The 20,621-nt window shown below is 40.3% G+C and overlaps 1 protein-coding gene across 1 annotated transcript in view; it reads right to left on the bottom strand.

Annotated features, from left to right (window-relative positions):
- GPSM2 (G protein signaling modulator 2) overlaps window positions 1–19,866 on the bottom strand; it is a gene marked incomplete at both ends in the record, with an annotated part of 36,965 nt that extends 17,099 nt beyond the window's left edge. Inside the window, 9 exons of the mRNA XM_080691787.1 lie at window positions 1,125–1,254; window positions 2,062–2,170; window positions 3,825–3,980; window positions 6,362–6,477; window positions 6,591–6,714; window positions 8,306–8,448; window positions 8,768–8,903; window positions 9,286–9,507; window positions 19,811–19,866. Coding sequence (XP_080547913.1) covers window positions 1,125–1,254; window positions 2,062–2,170; window positions 3,825–3,980; window positions 6,362–6,477; window positions 6,591–6,714; window positions 8,306–8,448; window positions 8,768–8,903; window positions 9,286–9,507; window positions 19,811–19,866 — 1,192 coding nt within the window. The remainder of the gene's footprint in view (window positions 1–1,124; window positions 1,255–2,061; window positions 2,171–3,824; window positions 3,981–6,361; window positions 6,478–6,590; window positions 6,715–8,305; window positions 8,449–8,767; window positions 8,904–9,285; window positions 9,508–19,810) is intronic.
- Between the last annotated feature and the right edge of the window lie 755 nt (window positions 19,867–20,621).

Raw genomic sequence — 20,621 nt, 5'->3', positions numbered from 1 at the left:
TTAGTGTATTTTTACAAAGGAATCCAGGCATGGTGTACATTCCTGTAATCCTAGTTCTTGGGAAGCTGAGACAGGAGGATCACAGATTCAAGGCCAGTCCCAACAACTTAGCCCTTTCCTTCCCTTTCATTCATTTCTCTCTCTCTCTCTTTCTTTTTCTTTCTTCCTTCTTTTTTTTTTTTTTTTTGTGGTATGGGGGATTGAACCCAGGAGCATTCTAAGCCACATCCTCAGCCTAATTTTATTTTTTGTTTTGAAACAGCTTGCCAGGTTGCTGAGGCTGTCCTTGAACCTTCAATCCTCTTGTCTCAGCCTCCCAAGTACTGGGATTACAGCCATGTACCACTATACAGAACTGGAACCCTATTTTAAAATAAAAACAAGTACTGGGTGAACCAGGCATAGTGGTCCATGGCTGTAATCTCAGTATTTGGGAGGCTGAAACAGGAGAATCACAGATTTGAGGCTAGACTCAGACACTTAGTGAGACCCTCAGCAAGACCCTGATTCAAAATAAAAAATAAGCTGGGCGTGGTGGCGCACGCTTGTAATCCCAGTGCTTGGGAGGCTGAGACAGGAGGATCACGCAGATTCAAAGCCAGCTTCAGCTACTGAGTGAGGCTTTCAGCAACTTAGTGAGACCCTGTTCCCAAATAAAATATAAAAAGAGGTCTGGGAGTATAGCCCAGAGATAGAAGGCCCCTGGATTTCATCCCCAGCATCACAATAAAATAAAATAAAATAAAATAAAATAAAATAAAATAAAATGTGCTATGGGTATAGTACAGAGAATGCCCTTAGGTTCAATCCCCAGTTATCAAAAAACAAAAAAAATTTAAAAATGGGGGTGGAGGGTTTATTTTGGAAATAAACCCCTGGGGTTCAATTACAGCACCAAACAAAACAAAACAAAACAAAACAAAAAAAACCCCACAGTATCATTTCTAAGTTCATGATAAAATTGAAAATACTGTATTTTGTATTGACAAATTAACAAAACTATATAAAACAAAGGTAAAAAGTTGAACTTACATAATATGGTCTAGCTATAGCACACAGATTTGGTAAATAACATAAATATGATCTTTGAGGATAAAGAAATTAGATTTTAGAAGACCTCTTACCATACAAACTGTTATCTATTTCAATGTTTTCAGACATTATGGAATTATTTGTGCTGTAGCTCAGACCAAGAACCATTTGAAGATCTGAGAGATTCAGTCGTGCTGTTAGTTCACCACTTTTATCCCCAACCTACAATCATAAGCACATGTATTTTAGAGTAATATTTAAAGGCAAAGAATAATGCAGATTAGTCGAAAATGCTGTGACCCCCCCCAATCTGGAAGAATATATAGAGAAATCAAAATAGTTACATTAGAATTATGAGATTATGCATGAATGAAATGGGTTATCTTGTTAGTAGTTTTTTTAAAAAAAGAATATAGAAAAATCAACAAATTTCAAAAGTTTCAAAATAGGGTATCTAAATATATTCTATTCTTTCGTTCCCTAAATATTAGATTACTCTTATTCTCAGGACTATATTAAATAATGTAGGCTTGTGCCCTATTAACTTGGCATCACATGAAAAAGCCAGCAGTAGACACGCTAGGCACTTATGGACGCTGTCTCTAGGAGCCTTAACAATCTGCAAGCTGTATTCTCATTCCCATTTACGGGTGACAGACATGAGGTCAGGAAAGGTTTCCAGGCTCAGACGACCACAAGGGCAGAGGTGTGAAAGGGAAGGTGTAGGACTTCACTCTCCATAAATACCACGATGCTTCTCTAAGCAAAGATGGCGGGGGAGGTGGCATAGTGAGTAACACCCCCCAGCTCTCCCACGCCTAACCTTACCTTCCTGTCTTCCTGTATCAAGGCCGACACACACAGACCTCTGCTCTATCCCAAAACGCTTTGTGGATGCCAAGAGAACAATGTACACTCAAACCTGTCATCAGCCATGGGAGCCATCTGGAGAAATAATTGGGGCCCCTCCCCTGCCACTGATTTGTAAATTACATTAGTGCAGACAGCAACATTTTTCTTTTTCCATACCTCTCTTGAAATTTCCAAGTGCTTTTCAGCAAAATGCATTGCTTGGTCATGGTTTCCTAGAGCTGTGTATGCATTTCCTAAGCTCCAACACGCTCTTCCTTCACCAATCCTAAAATACAATTCAGAGCTAACATGCAGTTACCTGAAAACAGGTCTGTGTACAGGATAAAAGTGATCTACTAATAATTATAAGTATGCACAATGTTTTAGATTTACTTGGTCTTTCACATAAATAATTTACTATCATGATATTAGAGAGATATTAGAATATCCAGATAAGCTGGGTGTGGTGGAGCATACCTGTAATATTAGTATTTTGGAGGCTGAGACAGGGGGATCACAGGTTCAAGGCTAACCTCAGCAATGAAGCAACAAAGACTCAGTAACCTAGCAAGACCCTGTTTTAAAACAAAAATAAAAAGGGCTGGGAGTGTAGCTTAGAGGTAGAATGCCACTGAGTTAAATTTCCAGTACCACAGAAAACACACACACACACACACACACACACACACACACACACACACACTATTAAACTCAGACCAAACACTAAAACATGGAACTGGGCATTGTGGCGCATGCTTGTGATCCCAGCATTTGGGAGGTGGAGACCGGAGGAGGTTTATGGACAGCCTCGGCTACTTAGCAAGTCCCTTCGCAACTCAGTGAGACCGTTTCAAAAAATAAATAAATAAAAAGACTGAAAAATAGGGCTGGGGGTGTAGTTCGGAGGTAGAATGCCCCTGGGTTCCATTCCCAATACTGCAAAAAAAAAAGCAAAAAACAAAAAAACAAAAAACCCGCTAAGACATGGAAAATATTATTATAAGGGACAGGTCCTAATTCAACTAGCCCACCCCTCTTTCCCTTCTTTCTATGCTGGGGATTGAATCCAGGGGAATTCTACCTCTGAGCTATATCCCTAGTCCTTTTTTTTTTTTTTTTGCAGTACTGGGGATGGATCCCGGGGGCATTTTCCCTCCAAGCTACAACCTCAGCCTTATTTTTTAGTCTTTTTTTAAATTTTGAAACAGGGTCTCACTGAGTTGCAGAGGGCCTCGCTAAGTAGCTGAGACTGTCCGTGAACCACGATCCTCTGGTCTCAGCCTCCCTAATGCTGGGATCACAAGTGTGTGCCACCACTCCAGGCCCTAGTCCTATTTTATTTTATTTTGTCTGTAACAGGGTCTTGCTAAGATGCTGAGGCTAGCCTCAAACCTGTTTCAGCCTCTGAAGTACTGGGATTACAGGTGTGCATCTCCACTCCTGGCTAGCATACTTCATTTTGAACAACTGTACTGAAAAGCTCATTTTCATAGACCAAAATCCAGAATAGATACTTTTTTTTAATGTGGTAAAACAAGACACTGAGTCACCAATATTGAAAACTCAGGGAGATTTCATATACAACTAGGACTTCCAGCTTCTCTTGAAAAGAATGGGAGGATCTAGAGAGATGGGCCTCGCTCTTGCCTGGCACAGGCTGGCCACTGTTGAGGAGCTGCCCTCCACGTGGACACTGTCTTTAAGCTCACCCCAGTTCCCACATGAACCAGAGGGGGAGGCAGATCACTGGTTTTGGCTCAAAGGCATATGGAACCAGACTGGCCCTTCAAACAGTGACATACAAAGGATATAATTGAATAGGAAAATCCTTTAGAAGGTATTAAAAAGGAAACAAATGTAAAAGGATCAAGGAAAGACTTCAGGGATCCCACAGCACATGTGTATTGTGCCTTCACTACAGTAAAAAGGTGCTTGGTTACCTGTCCTTTAGCTCCTGAGCAATTGCTAAGTGCTTCAGATGGTAGTCAATGGCTTTCTCATAGTCCTGAAGTAACGTATACGTGTTCCCAAGACTGTAGCAGGACTGCGCTTCCACCGCTCTGTCTTTAAGCTGTCGAGCCAACAGCAGTGTCTTCCTACAAGAAGAAATCAATTTTCACATAATGACCATTTTTAGTTTTAATTATAATAATAAAACTGCCATTTTCCTCTCTGCTACTGTATGTTGCCTTTCAAGTAATTGTGCTTTAGAGCCAAATATATCACACTTTTCAATTACTTTATTTTTTTTATTTTTTGGTGGTACTGGGGTTCCTGGAAACCCTTCTACCTTAGGGCTACACTCCCAGACTTAGTTTATATTTTTTTAATTTGGAAACAGGGTCTCTTAAGCCAGCATGGCTGGCTTCGAACCTGCGCGATCCTCCCGTCTCTACCTCCCAAGCGCGGGAATTACAAGTGTGCGCCACCACGCCCGCACACTTCATTTACTTTAAAATAAGATTATTATTATTATTTTTTTTTTTTGGTACTGGGGGTAGAACCCAGGGACATTCTACCTCTGAGCTACACCCCCAACCCTATTTTTTAGTCTTTATTTTGTGTGTGGTACTGGGGGTAGAAGCCAGAGGCATTCTACCTCCGAACTGTATCCCCTGCCCTATTTTTTATTCTTTATTTTGAAACAGGGTCTCACTAAGTTGTGGAGAGCCTATGTAGCTGAGGCTGTCCGCAACTGCAATCCTCTGGTCTTAGCCTCTCAAATGCTGAGATTATAAGTGTGTGCCACCATGCCCAGATTTTAGTCTTTATTTTGAAACAAGGTCTCACTGAGTTGCAAAGAACCTCACTAAGTAGCTGAGGGTGGCTGCGAACCATGATCCTCCTGTCTCAGCCTCCCAAATGCTGGGATTATAAGTGTGTGCCACCACACTTATGCTCAAAGATGTTTTTGAAATGCAAAAAAAAAGAAGATTCAAATTTTCACAGTAATGTGGGGGGGCAGGGTGCTGAGGATTCAAGCTATACTCCAACCTTTTTTATTTTTTATTTTTGAAACAGAGTCTCGCTAGGTTGCTGCGAGTCTTGCTAACTTGCTGAGGCTGTCCTCAAACCTGTGATCCTTCTGTCTTCAACCTCCCAAGTAATAGAATTATAGCCAAGTGCTACAATGCCTGGCCATAGTTCTAACGCTTTAGAAGTCCTCCTCTGTATGGGTGACAACTTAAACTTTGTTCACATAACACCTGTTTTCATCTATACTACTGCCCTTCATTTTGACAAAACTTGAAATAATTATGTAAATTTCTTATATGTAGGTCATTAGTCACTGATTCATGAAATATATCACATACTTAATTTAAACACTACCTAAATTCTACCTAACACATTTGGTCTTGTCAACAAGTAGCTAATATAACAGTTAAGAGCCTAGTACCTGGAGCTAGACTGCCTGGGTTTAAACCCCACCTTTGCCAGCTGTGTGATCTGGGGCAAGACACTCAACCTCTCTGAAAATCAGTTTCCTCACATTGGATTCTTTGAAGACACAAATAAATCAATCTTTGTCTTTGGTTCAATCTAAGTGAATTCACCTGAGGTCTGAAGGGGCTTTCACATCCCAAAAGGGGAAATTCAAATGATATTGAAAGAGACCAAGGCACTTGAAGCAGTTTACACTTGCTGTCCTCTATGTTTTAATCTTACTGATGGATTAGAAAGACTTTGCCAAAGAAGCAGTGATCGCCAACTCCTTAGGCAGATGAATGGGAGCTACTACTAAGAGGGTGGGATCGTACAGGAAAACTTAGTGATCTCCGGACACCAGGGTGTATTTTTGTTATCAGGCTTTCTTTTGGCCTTTCCCAAAATAGCTAGGTGAAATAAAACATATATACACTACACATACTAAACAGGTTTAAGATTTTGAAGGTTTAGAATTCATTAAAAAAAAAACAAAACATTAAAGCCGGGCATGGGGGCAAACATTTGTAATCCCAGTACTTTGGAGGCTGAAACAGGAGAATCGCAGGTTTGTGGACAGCCTCAGCTACTAAGTGAGACCCTGTTTCAAAATTAAGAATAAAAATTAGGGCTGTGGGTGTAGCTCAGATGTAGAATGCCCCTGGGTTCAATCTCTAGTTTCACACACACACACACACACACACACACACATACACACACACACACACAACCAAACAAAAAATTAGTTTTAAAGGTAAAAAGCTAATTAAAAGGGACCATAATACTATTAAATCTTAGGTACAGTAACATTCATTGAGTGCTTTGTGCAGATACTACGCTATGTGTTTAGTATATTCCTCCATTTGATCCTCACAACAATCCCCAAATCAAGGGACGGACATTTCCTGTTACACATGGGGAGGCTGAGGCTTAGAAGCTGAGGGCCCTGCTGCTAGCACGCAACCAAAACCAAGTATCAAACCCACAGCCTGTGATTTTAGGGAAAGTGCCTAAAGCCACATCTGACATTTATTTATAAAAGTATTAGACTAACTTGTAGTACTCAGAAGCAGTTTCAAATTCACCAAGAAATATATATGCATTCCCAAGGTTGCTATATGCTCTTCTTTCTGCTGCTTTATCTCCAAATTCTTTTGCAATGAGGAGACGCTGAAATTCAAACAAAAATTTTAATTAGATGTAGCCATAATAAGACTGCAGAATAATCACTGTTTAAAATTTGGTGAGTGCAATGGCCGGACTCCAGAGCCCTCCGTCTCTACCTGCTCATGAGATATGACTGCATCCCTGAAGTTGCCCAGGAGGTAGTGTGTATTCCCAAGATTCCCAAAGGCTCGTCCTTGGGCAGCTCGGTCACCCAAAGCAGTCACCAATGACAGGTTTTCCCTGGGTGAAAACATAAAGTGTGAAAAGTAAATCTGGGAAAAGTCCTCAATGATGGACATACACATCTAATTAATACTTATTTATTTTTTTGCGGTACTGGAGATGGAACCCAGGGCATCCCACCTCTAAGCTACACCCCCAACCCTATTTTTTATTCTTTATTTTGAAACAGGGTCTCAGTGAGTTGCAAAGGGCTTCACTAAGTAGCTGAGGCTGGCCGCGAACCCAGATCCTTCTGTCTCCTGATTATTTTTATCAGAAGAAAATTCAAGTAAGCTTATAGCCATAATGTGTAACATTTTTAATACATCTATGATAGAGGATGATTCAGGTAGCTTTCTTCCCAGAATCAAAGACAGATAATCTTAGAAATCCTATAGCTGAGAAATTCTATGAAATTTTATTGGCAAAGGACTAAATTTACTCCAAATAATTTAGACTAACCATTGATATTTCTTTTTTTTGCCACAAAGGGGCACTGGTCTGCAGTTTAAATGAAGACTGCAGAGTACTGCCAATACACTGTTAAACCTACACAACGTAAGCAACTGGTTTGATGGTTTACTCTGTGTGTGTGTGTGTGTGTGTGTGTGTGTGTGTGTGTGTGTGTGTGTGTGTTACTGGGGACTGAAGTACGCCAGTCATTGTTTTAAAACAGGCATTGTGGCATAAGCTTGTAATCCCAGTACTTTGGCGGCTGAGACAGGAGGATCACAGATTCATGGCCAGCCTCAGCTACTTAGTGAGGTCCTCCACAACTTAGTGAGACCCTGTTTCAAAATAAAGAATAAAAAATAGGACTGGGGATATAGCTCGGAGGTAGAATGCCCCTAGGTTCAAACTGGCCTCGAGCCTACGATCCTCCTGTCTCGGCCTCCCCAGTACTGGAGTTATAGGCATAAAACACTGTACACAGCTTTGTTAGTCCATAATTTTAAAACTTTTGCCAAACTGAAGAATTTATTAAGTCTGAGATAGAAAGATTGCAGGTTCCAGGCTAGTGGGCAATAACTTAGCAAGACCCTGTTTCAAAATAAAAAATGAAGCCAGGCGTGGTGGCGCATGCTTGTAATCCCAGCGTTCGGGAGGCTGAGACCATCCCGGTTCGCGGACAGCCTCAGCTACTTAGTGAGGCCCTCTAAAACTCAGTGAGACCCGGTTTCAAAATAATAAAAATAGGGCAGGGGTGTAGCTTGGAGGTCAAATGCCCCTGGGTTCCATCCCCAGACCCACACACACAAAAAAGAGCTGGGCATGGTGGCACATGATTGTAATCCCCATGCTTGGGAGGTGAAGACAGGCAGATCACGCAGGTTCAAAGCCCTGTTTCCAAATAAAATATAAATTAGGTCTGGGAGTGTAGCCTGGAGGTAGAAGGGTTCCATCCCCAGTACCACCAAAAAAAAAAAAAAAAGAAAAAGGAAAAAAAGAAAGAAATAGGGGTAAGGGTTTAACTCCTATGTAGAATCCCCCTGGGTTCAATCCCTAGTACCAAACAAAACAAAGCAAAAACATATACAAAAAACAAACAAACAAACCAAAAAAAAAAAAAACAATCCTGGGTGGAGAATATATAGTACAACCTACTCACTCGTAAAAATCCACAGCTGCCTGCAGAGCACTTCTCACTTCTTCTGGAAATTCTCCTACATCCTGGGGACCAGGGCAGCCAAAACTTTTTCCTTTGGCATGATACACATTTCCAAGATTGTAAAGTGCTCTTGCTTCTCCCACCTGGATAAAGATACCAGGAAAGTCTACATCTTGAAATCAGATGCCAGGTATTTATAATGCTTGCCACATGTATTTGTAATAGTCTTGATATTATTGTCAGGTACAGAAATTTGCACTGAACATCCATCCACACAAAATCAAACATATGATTCCTTACAAAAGAAAGACCTCTCACTATTTCTCTCAAAATTTTTGTCTTCTGTTTTACTATTTGTCTAGGAATACTTTTTTAGACAAACTACAGAATAAACAGTATCAAGAGAGCAATTTCAGAGAAACCATTTGGCATCTGGCCTGCCAACTAATGTTTTCTTATTACCTTGTCATTAAGCTCTCTGGAAATATCTAGGTGTCGCTGACAACAAATGATAGCTTCATCAAAATTCCCAAGAACTTTCAAGGTGTTTCCCAGGTTACCACTAGCTTTGGCTTCCCCCAGCTGGTCTCCAATGGTCCTGGAGGGGGGGTAAGAAAAAAAAGCAAATGGTGTTAAGAACATAAATGACATTAAAACATGAAGCAGGCAGGCTTCAGTTTTCCTAGAGAATAACTGGCATGCTTAAGGATGGCCTGTTAGCCTTGAAACCTACTTTAAATAAAAATCAGAAACTTAGCACTTCTGTATTTAGTTTTCATTCATTTAATTAAACTCTAGGGTCATTTCACATTGTTCACTTATTTAACTGAACTCTGTTTAGTCTAGAGATTAGTTTTCAAAAGTGATGCTATTAAGACAGAACTCACTGAATACACTGTTAGTTTTTTTAGTTAAATGGAAACATTTTTAAAGTAATAAATTATTTACTTATTAAATATTAAAAAGCTTAAATTAATTACCTTGCAAGAGTTAAATCATGATGGTGGTATTCTAATGCTTTGGCATAATCATGCAAATAGAAATAAGCATTGCCCAGCTGGCTGTAAATAGCACTGAGTGTTTTTAGGTCTTCAGTTCCAACCTGAACGGCAGCTTCGAAAAACGACACACCAGCACGACAATCTCCCGATTTACACAGACGCTCCCCTTCCAAGGCCAGCTCTAGGCAAGAAGCTTCCATTCTACAAAATTACACAGGGCAGACATTTACAACTCAACGTTACAACTACATCAGTGTTTTTAACCACCAGGAACATAATTTAAATGTGGACAATGTAGCTACTCTTGCTCAAACAAGCAACCTTAGTTCTCTCTCTAATTGAAGTATATATGTTATTGATAAGAATAGTTATTTATACCAAAGGATAAGTTTTTTGTGTGGTAGTGGGGATTGAACCTAGAGTCATTCTACCTCCAAGCTACATCTACAGGCCTATTTTATTTTTTGCCTTTTTAAACAGGGTCTAAATTGCTGAAAGTCTTGTTAAATTACTGAAGCTGTCCTTGAGCCCGTGGTCCTCCTGTCTCAGCCTCTCAAATACTGAGATTAAGGCATGTACTACCATGTCCAGCCAAGAGCTAATTTGCTTATTCAAGTTTCTGGGCCTTAGGGATCTGCTATATGGAAGTGTGTGTGTGTGTGTGTGTGTGTGTGTGTGTGTGTGTGTGTGTGTGTGTAATACCGGGGATTGAACCTAGGGGCATTCTACATCTGAGCTACACTCCTCACCCTATTTTATTAAGAAACAGGGTCTCTTTAAGTTGCATTCTAAGTCGCTAAAGATGCCTTTGAGCCTGTGATCTTCCTGTTTCAGCCTCCCAAGTACTGGGATTACAAGCATACGCCACCACGCCCAGCTCTTGGGAGTTTTGTTTTTGACAGTAATGGGGATTGAATCCAGGGGCATTCTACCTCTTATTTATACCCTCAACCTTATTTTTTTTATTCTTTATTTTGAACAGGATCTCACTAAATTGCAGAGGGCCGGCCTCACTAAGTAGCTGAGGCTGGCTGTGAACCGGGGATCCTCCTGTTATAGTCTCCCGAGTACCAGGATTACAAGCCTGCACCACCATGCCTGGCTAGGAGCTCATTTTAATAGGTCCATCCAGAGCAAACTAGTAGTGACAGAACCTAAACCAGTATTTTCTTAACTACTGAGCTCAGCCAGAACTATGACCTTCCTGAGAGTTTGGGGAGAGTAAGAAATGCCTGGGAAGGTAAAATCTATATAGTTAATATTTTGCTCTATCCATCCACCCATTCTCTCTCCCACCTTTTTCTGTCTTAGACACAAAGAACATACACACTCCTTCCTCCCTCCCTCCCTTCCTTCCTTCCTTCCTTCCATCCATCCATCCATCGTGTTACTGGGGATTTGAGCCCAGGAGCTTTCTAACTCCAAGCCACACCCCCAGCCCTATTCTTTTATTTTGAAATAGGGCCTCAGTAGGTTGAGGAGACTCTCTTCTTCCTGAGACTCCTCAAACCTGCAATCCCCGTCTCAGCCTCCTAAGTACTGGGCTTACAAGCATGAGCTACCACCAGAGAAGCCTTGAATCACTATATTTAAACCAGGCGTGGTGTTACATGCTTGTAATACCAGTACTTGGGAGGCTGAGACCAGAGGACCGCAGGTTTGAAGCCAGCCTCAGCAGCTTAGTGAGGCTTTTGGCAACTTAGTGAGACCCTGTTTCCAAATAAAATATAAAATAGGTCTGGAGGTATAGCTTGGAGGTAGATAAATAAAGCTTATTATTTTTCTTTCACAAGTGAAAACTGCTCTTTAGAACTACATTTCTGAAAATGAGAAACTTCTTGAAAGAATATTCCGTTTTAAGATGTTATGAGGTGCCAAATTCCAGTACTTGGGAGGCTAAGACAGGACAGCCACAGGTTTAAAGCTAGCCTCAGCAATTTAGTGAGGCTGTCAGCAACTTGCTGAGACAATTTCCAAATAAAAAATAAAATAGGGCTGGAGGTATGACTCAGAGGTAGAATGCTCCTAAGTTCAATTCCCAGCACCACATTTCCAGCAAAACACACACACACACACACACACGATGCCATTAAGTTATTGGCATATTCTGTGTGTAAAGAAAAATGGGTTAAAAAACTTATATATAAAACAGTGATTCTATTACAGGATTCTTTTATTAGGTAAGAATTCCGAAATAGACTTAATTTGTCCAAATACTAAACGTAGTGAAATTCTAGGAATTTTAAGAAAAATTAGAAAAGACACACATATAACATACATTTCCTACTAAAAATTTTAATCTCAGCATACTAATTATGTGAAAAAATATACACCAATCACTTTCACTGCTAAGACTTGACCTTAAGGGTATACATACACAAATTCAAAGGATATATATAAAAAGATAGTCAGCAAAAAATTTCTAACAAATGTCTATTGATAAAGTATTGGTTTAAAATATTACATGCCACTATGCATGGTCTATGGTTTCTCTGAGGGAGAGGTGTGAAATACCTACAGCAGCAGTAGGCAGTCCAGGGTGACTGGGTAGCTGGCCAGGAAGTTAGGGATGAGGCAGAAGTGGGTATTTGTATGTAAGATGTTTATAAATAACTGAACTTCTGGACTTAACATAACACTAGAACCATCAATACAAATGATGTTAACAGTCAACAAAATATGACTATAGGCTGAATGATATCACAGAGTTACATGCCTTTAAAGAGGCATTTTAGGCCGGGCGTGGTAGCGCACGCTTGTAATCCCCGCACGTGGGAGCGGGGAGACAGGAGGATCGCACAGGTTCGAAGCCAGCCTTGCTGGCTCAAGAGACCCTGTTTCCAAATAAAAATATATTTAAAAAAAAATAGGTCTGGGAGTGTAGCCTGGAGGTAGAAGGGTTTCCAGGAACCCTAGTACCACCAAAAAAAAAAAAAAAAAAAAAAGGCATTTTATAGCCAGGACACTGTAGGCTCAGTATTTGGGAGGCTGAGTGAGACAGGATCACAGTTTCAAGGATAGCCTTAGCAATGTAACAAGACTCTCAGCAGCCTAACGAAACCTTGAAAACAAAACAAATAAAAAAGGGCTGGAGGAGCCAGGCGTAGTGGTCCACTCTTGTAATCCCAGTTTAGGAGTCTGAGACAGGAGAATCACAGCTCGTGGACAGCCTCAGCTACTGAGTGAGGTCCCTTGCAACTCAGTGAGACACTGTTTCAAAATAAAGACTAAAAAATAGGGCTGGTGGTGTGGTGTAGCTCGGAGTTAGAATGCCCCTAGTCCTATCCCCAGTACCACAAAAAGAAAAAGAGAGAGAGAGAGAGAGAGAGAGAGAGAGAGAGAGAGAGAGAGAGAGAGAAAGAGAAAAGGAGAAAAAAGAAAAGAAAAAAAAGGCTGGAAGTACAGCTAAGAGGTAGAATGCTCCTGTGCCATCAACCTCCCTCCTCAAAAACTCATTTTACATAATTACCATTAGAAACAGTCATAGCAAACTGGAACTCTGAGGGCTCCATGCAATATTCCAAGTCCATAGGAGAAACTACCCTTGAAATGTCATTTTAGTAATTAATGCTGGAAACAAAGTCCAAAGCTCTTTAGGTTATTGTTAATTATGAGATATACTATGGCTGAGATATTTTATTAGAAAAGAAGCCAATATTCTGGCAAAATCTCTAACATCTCAATCAAACATATGTAATTGCAAAATAGGGCAGGTTAGCTTATCAATTTTTTAGAAGATCATTAAATAGTAACTGAGAAAGTAATTTCATATCCTCTCTCTCTCTGTAAGAGACTAAAGTTACTTCATTCGTTTACCAGTTGGGTTGAAAACAAAGAACATACCCTGAACATACCAGAGGGTGGGGTGTAGCTCAGCAGAGTGCTCACCTAGCATGTACACACTGGGTCTGATCCTGTGTGTATGTGCTGGTTGGGGAGAAGGGGTGGGTACAAAACAGGAAAAGAGCTCTCCATTAAAGTATATACCACATGCAAAGCTTCTTCTATTTGTCCTAATAACCTATCTAATTATATCATTAAAGAAACTGTATTTTATTTGTTAGTGGTACTAGGGATTAAACCCAGGAGCATTGTACCTCTGAGCTATACCCCTAGCTCTATTTTATTTTTATTTTTTGAAACAAGGTTTCACTAAGTTGTAGAGGGCCTAGCGAAGTTGCCCAGGCTGGCCTCAAACCTGAGATCCTACTTTCTCAGCCTGCCAAGTACTGGGACTACAAGCATGTGTATCACTCCTGGCTAAAGGAACTATATTTCTAATAGCTATAAACATGACTACCTTTGATTGAAATGTTTTCATTTTTGCTATTATGGATTGAACTTTCTAGGGATAATTCTGAGTTTCTGCACAAAGTGATGTTATTTATTTATTTTGCAGGACTAGGGATGGAACCTAGGGGCATTCTACCTCCAAGTGACATCCCCAGCTGTATTTTTTTGTTCTTTATTTTGAAACAGGGTCTTACTGAGATGTAAAGGACCTCACTAAGTAGCTGAGGCTGTCTGTGAACCGCGATCCTCCTGTCTCAGCCTCCCAAATGCTGAGATTACAAGAGTGCATGACCACAACCGGCTAAATTCATGTTATTTTAATTTCTTCAAAATATTTTAGTTAGGCATTGTGTTACACCCTTGTAATTCCAGTACTTGGAAAGCTGTGACAGGAAGATCACAGTTTCAAGAACAGCCTCAGCAATGTAACAAGACTCTCAGCAACCTAGCAAGACCCTGTTTCAAAACAAAAAATAAACGCCGGGCGTGGTGGCGCACGCTTGTAATCCCCGCACTTGGGAGGCAGAGACAGGAGGATCGCGCTGGTTCGGAGCCAGCCGCGCTGGCTTAAGAGACCCTGTTTCCAAATAAAAAATATAAAATAGGTCTGGGAGTGTAGCCCGTGGGAATGTATCCCGGAGGTAGAAGGGCTTCCAGGAACCCCAGTACCACCAAAAAAAAAAAAAAAAAAAAGAGCCACTCGTGGTGGTGTATGTTTATAATCCCAGCATTTGGAAGACTGAGACAAGGGGGATCACAGTTCACCACCAGCCTCAGCTACTTGAAACTCAGTGAGACCCTGTTTCAAAGTAAATAATAAGAAATATGGCTGGGGGTGTAGCTCAGAGGTACATCCCCAGTACCACAAGAAAATAAATAAATAAATAAAAATAAAAAAGGGCTGGGGTATAGCTTGGAGGTAAAATACCTCTAGGTTCAATCCTCAGTACCAAAAAAATTTTACCTTTTCATCCACACTAGATTTGTATTATTATTATTATTATTAATTATTATTATTATTATTATTAGGTCTGGGGATGGGACCCAGGGGCATATGACCTCCGAGCTACACCCCCTGCCCTATTTTTTAAATTTTGAAACAGGATCTCACTAAGTTGCGGAGGGCCTAAGTAGTAGCTGAGGCTGTCCACAAACCATGATTCTCCGGTCTCAGACTCTCGAACACTGGGATTACAAGTGTGTGCCACCACACCCGGCTTTATTTTATCTTAGTACTGGGGAAGTGCACAAGTACCTCTGAGCTACACCCCATCCCTATCTTTTGTTTCTTTATTTTGAAACAAGGTCTCACTAAGTTGCTGGGGAAGTAGCTAAGACTGGCCTCAAACCTGTACTCCTCCTGTCTCAGCCTCCCAAGTACTGGGATTACAGGTGTGTGCCACCGCACCGGTGGTAAAGGAAGGCTACAGAGAAGAGTGAGGTTCATTGAAAGAATTACTATTAGCTATGTGTACATATGTGAAAATACCAACGTCAATCTCAGTACACTGTATTGGGAAGGAGGAGGCAGGGAGGAAGCAGCGGGGACACCAACTGCTATGCTGCATGTATGTCGCTTCAGCAGGATTTACATTATTTTATTTATTTATTTATTTATTTATTTATTTATTTATTTATTTATTTTTGGTGGTGCTGGGGTTTCTGGAAACCCTTCTAACTCAGGGTTACACTCCCAGACCTATTTTATATATTTTTTTTATTTGGAAACAGGGTCTCTTAAACCAGCACGGCTGACTTCGAACCTGCAGGATCCTCCTGTCTCCGCCTCCCAAGCGCGGGGATTACAAGCGTGCGCTACCAGGCCTGGCAAGAAAGTAATTTTAACATATATCAACTTTAATTCTTAAAACAATTCTCCTGAGCTGGGTGCGGTGGCGCACGCTTGTAATCCCAGCATTCGGGAAGCTGAGACCAGAGGATTGTAGTTAGCGGAAAGCCTCAGCTATTTAGTGAGGCCCTTTGCAACTCAGTGAGACCCGTTTTCAAAATAAAGAATAAAAAATAGGGCTGGGGGTGTAGCTCGGAGATAGAATGCCCCTGGGTTCTATCCCCAGTACCACAAAAAAACAAACAAAAAAAAACCCCAATTCTCCTGAGTAGGTATTATTGCAGAGGGGGAAATTGATGCTCAGGCATATTAAGTAACTTACAGTGGTCAGACAACAGCAAAGCTGAGGAAGGAAATGCTATCTTTGTCGCCAAATTCAGCGCTCTTTCTACCACTCCAAGATACCTCAAACTATTCTTCAGAAAAGAATACTATTAACTACACTTACCTAGTAAAGTTAAAGAGTTCAATACCAAATTTTACTTCTCTACTGCTTGTATACAACAGTGCCACTTTCACAATATTAAAATACTGAAATGTTTATTATCCATAGTAAGACATGAACAAGGACATACCCAAAGAAATACAAACACACAGAGACTAGCACAATGATCTCAAGGTAGCCATCTTCAGACTTCAGCGATTGCCAGTACATATTTTCAATGTCTCATCTTCACATCTCCAACAGGATTATCTTTGTGTGTGTGTGTGTATGGGTCTAGGGATGGAATCCAGAGGCATTTGACCTCTGAGCTACACCCCCTGCCCTATTTTTTATTCTTTATTTTGAAACAGGGTCTCAGGGCCTCACTAAGTAGCTGAGGTCATCTATGAACCGCAATCCTCCAGTCTGAGCCTCCCGAATGCTGGGATTACAAGTGTGCGCCACCACGCCCGGCCCAGATAATCTTGAAACACATTCCATAAAGCATGATTTCATTTGTAAATATAACATACAAGTTTTTTTTCCAGAATTTATCATCATACTAAAAAATTAGTATTTCCTTAAAATAATTATTTTTAAAAGTTTAAAAACAAACTCCAGCCGGGCATGGAGGCGCACGCTTGTAATCCCATACTTTGAAGGCTGAGACAGGAGGATCGCAGGTTTGTGGCCAGCCACACAGCTCCTTAGTGAGGTTCTCTACAACTTAGTGAGACCCTATTTCAGAATAAAGAATAAAAAAATAGATTGGGCGTGTAGCTTGGACGTAGAACGCCCCTGGGTTCATGCCCTAGTACTGCAAAAATAAAATAACTCCATTTTGCTATACACGGCTAACTTCCCAAATAGATGCAAAATATTTCATAAATTAGTCGGGCCTGGTGGCGCATGCTTGTAATCCCCGCGTTTGGGAGGCAGAGACAGGAAGATCGCGCTGGTTCGAAGCCAGCCTTGCTGGCTTAAGAGACCCTGTTTCCAAAAAAAAAAAAAAAAAAAAAAAAAAAAAAAAAATATATATATATATATATATATATATATATATATATATAAATATATAGGTCTGGGAGTGTAGCCCGGAGGTAAAAGGGTTTCCAGGAACCCCAGTACCACAAAAAAAAAAAAAAAATCATAAATCATTTTGATATGCCTTAGTTGGTTTCTTAGTATTCAAGGAAATGTTTCCATTTTTTAAAATTGGTGCATTGTAAGAAATATTCCATTTCAAAATTACAGCCTCACTGTGCCATGGAACCCCTTCCAAGGACACATGAGGACTATACAATCAAAGAACCAGATGGGTAAAACATTACATGCAGCTGGGCATGGCGTGCACACTTGTAACAGAAATGTGTGAGCCATTTCTGGCAATTATACAATAATCCAATCAGCATATGGGGTGCTGGATCCCAGAGCACTGACAAAGTCTGGGATTTGTTTGGTACAAACTTACAGAACAGAGAATTTTCATTTTGCTTTGGTGAAGGCCTATAACAATATGCATCCAAGTTTGGCCTGTGCTGTATCATGACAAAGGGCAAATCTAAGATCTTCCCAGGGGCAGGAGTATAATCCATTCTGCCTTATTTACTGCTCTTTACAGTATCAGGGAACAGGCCATTCTTCAAAATGTCAGCAAAACAGATATCTTGCTAGTTTGGTTATGTCCAATGAAGTTCAATGGACATAGCTCCATATAACACCTCAAATATCAAGGCTGCCCTAAGGGGATAATGAAGAAAAGTGAGCTAGATGTGGTGGCGCACGCTTGTAATCCCAGTATTTGGGAGACTCAGACAGGAGATAGTGGTTCGTGGACAGCCTCAGCTACTACTCAGTGAGGCCCTTTGCCACTCAGTGAGACCCTGTTTTAAGATAAAGAATAAAAAATAGGGCTGGGGGGTGTAGCTTGGAGGTAGAATGCCCCTGGGTTCCATCCCTAGTACTATAAAAACAAAAAAGAAAAGTGAGAAGGAAAAAAAGTCATCAAAACAGATGCATTGTATTTTAATATAATTGGTGCTAAGAGACATGCGTAGGTCATAATGTGACCACAAGTAGGGCACACAGCCAAATTATGAAACAGTTTGGATATGGTTTCTAGGAGATAAACTTTGAGCTGAATCTTGGATATTGATTATAATTAGGTAAACAAAGGAAATGGGAATAAAATTCAGGTCATAGGGCATAGCATCAGTAAAAGCACTGAGACATGAAACAACGTCACGTGTAGAGAGAAATAGAGCTCAAAGTGCAAGGTGTGGAACAGCAGGAAGTAAGGCCTCTGGGGCAGGCAGAAGGCAAATAATGGCAGATCTTGCACACGCTGTTAAACTTGACTCTGCTACAGATAACTAGGCGCCACCTCAGGTATTAAGCAGAGAGGATGCATGGTTAGCTCATTTATTTACTTATTTATTATTTATTTATTTTGGTGGTACTGGCATTCCTGGAAACCCTTCTACCTCCGAGCTACACTCCCAGACCTATTTTATACTTTTTTTTTTTCTTTAATTTGGAAACAGGGTCTCCTAAGCCAGCGGGGCTGGCTTCGAACCAGCGCGATCCTCCTGTCTCCGCCTCCCAAGCGCAGGGATTACAAGCGTGCGCCACCACGCCCGGCCACGATTAGCTCTTTTAGACTGATCCCTCTAGTGGGAAATTAAAAAGATGAATTCCAAGAAGGTAGGAACGGAGAATGGGGGGAATCTAGAGGGAAGGTACTGGGGCCCTAACTATACAGTCTTAACTAGGAAGGATACAGATGAATAGATGGATCTGAGGATTAGAGAGGAGGCCAAACTGTCAATACTTCAAGCTGGATAAACAGAATGAGAATGGAAGAAAATATATAACTCCCAGGTTTTTGGAAACACAGCCTCAACAACAGGGCAAGGGCAACCCATACTAAGAATTCATCTTATGTTAAATGTTTTGCAATTCTCCTTTATTTGAAACGTTTCGCGGGGGGGGGGGGGGGGGCACTGGGGATTGAACCCAGAGGCATTCTACATCTGAGCTAAACCCCCAGCCTGTTTTTATTTCTTATTTGGAAACAGGGTCTAAGTTGTGGAGAGCCTCGCTAAGTTGTCGAGGCTGGCTTCAAACCTGCGATCCTCCTGACTCAGCCTCCCGAGTACTGAGATTACCAGCGTGTGCCACCACACCTGGCTGAAACTTTTCTATTTTTAGCAGAAATGTCCTTACCTTTCCTATATAAATGAATCGTCTACTTCATGGGATAGTAAGTCTCGTTACTTTCTAAACATATAATAAGGCATCTAAGACTTGGTAGCAAACACTTTCACTCAGAGATTTTAATTATACTCATTGCTATAAATTTCTGTTATCGCTTTCTTTAACTTTCTGACAGTTTTAATAAAGAACCTACCATTATCTAATCATCTTACTATTTTAATTTTATGGTATAATGCAATGACCATGACTTCCAGTATACATGTTAAGTAATAATAATTGTGTAGATATGCCTGCTTTGCTACTATTGTATCAGAAATATCATTAATATCACTAAATATTAAACTGGCTGTTGATTTGTCATATTCAGAAGGCACCCACCCTTTCCAACTTTATTTAATACCCATTTCTTTAAAAAAAATCATTTATGAAAGATTAACATTTGAAAATTATAACACAAGTCCTGACCACACAGAAAAGCTATCAACGATTTTGAAATATAGTTTTAATATTTACATCATATAAAAAGTTATATAAGGTAACTACTCATAATTCTTGCAGAGAACATTAGTAAACAAACCACAGTACACAATGGGATCTCTACTACTGTTTTCCCACACAAAGGAAAGACAACCACCACACCAAAAAGAAAACACTGTCTACAGAAGAGACGAACCACAGCTGATAAGTATTAAAAGTCATCACTAGGAAACGAATGCTCTTACCTGTAACGAACATGAAAAGAATGGTCTTCCCTCATGCTTATCAAATTTTCCTCCATGGAGTCATATTACAAGCTGAGTAAAATATAAGAGTACTTTATTTTGTGTCAATCCAGTTCTTTACAGTGTAGAATTGTTTGCAGGATACTGTCCGGTTAGTATATTAATGAGTTGGTGTTAATACATCCTAAGCTCCTGCTTCTTCTTTATTAATAATGAAAGGAGGTCAATGTCAGGACAGCTTAAAGGTTCAAAATGTGTCCCAAATCCTTGCATCTCTGGCCCTTTCAGCAGCACTTCAGCAACATTTCTGCAAAAGAATACAAGATGCTTTGCTTGACGTCCTACTTGCAAAGAATAACCTCCAGTAACCCTGGGCTGCACATAATCCCAGCTCACTCCACAGATGCAGCCACGTCAATCACTGCAGTAAACAGCAGAGGGCTCGACTGTCACCAGGGAAGTTCTAAGCAAGACCATGAATATGAGAGATGTGTTTTGAGAACTGCACTTCAGCTCTTAAAATTGGTTTAAAATATACTAGTATTAGGTCAGATTTCCCATCATAAACAATCATAGGAAAACAATGTTTCATATGAGTAACTAAAAACAAAATCATGATACTTCATGCTTTTGAAAACTGCTACTAACAAATCAAATGAGAGTCTAGTCATTAAATAAGTCAATTCTAAACTCTGTAATTTCTTCAAAGATATAGTGATAATTAAGTTGTATGACTATTCACTTGCTCTCAATGTAATTTAAACACTTTATAATTATTTCATTACTACTAAATAAGTACAAAAGAAACTTA

Source organism: Muscardinus avellanarius (genome assembly GCF_963383645.1).
Source record: "Muscardinus avellanarius genome assembly, chromosome: 3".
In the NCBI taxonomy this organism is placed as follows: domain Eukaryota; kingdom Metazoa; phylum Chordata; class Mammalia; order Rodentia; family Gliridae; genus Muscardinus; species Muscardinus avellanarius.
The sequence above is the reverse complement of the archived record's forward strand: the minus strand, read 5'-3'. Positions and strand labels throughout refer to the sequence as shown.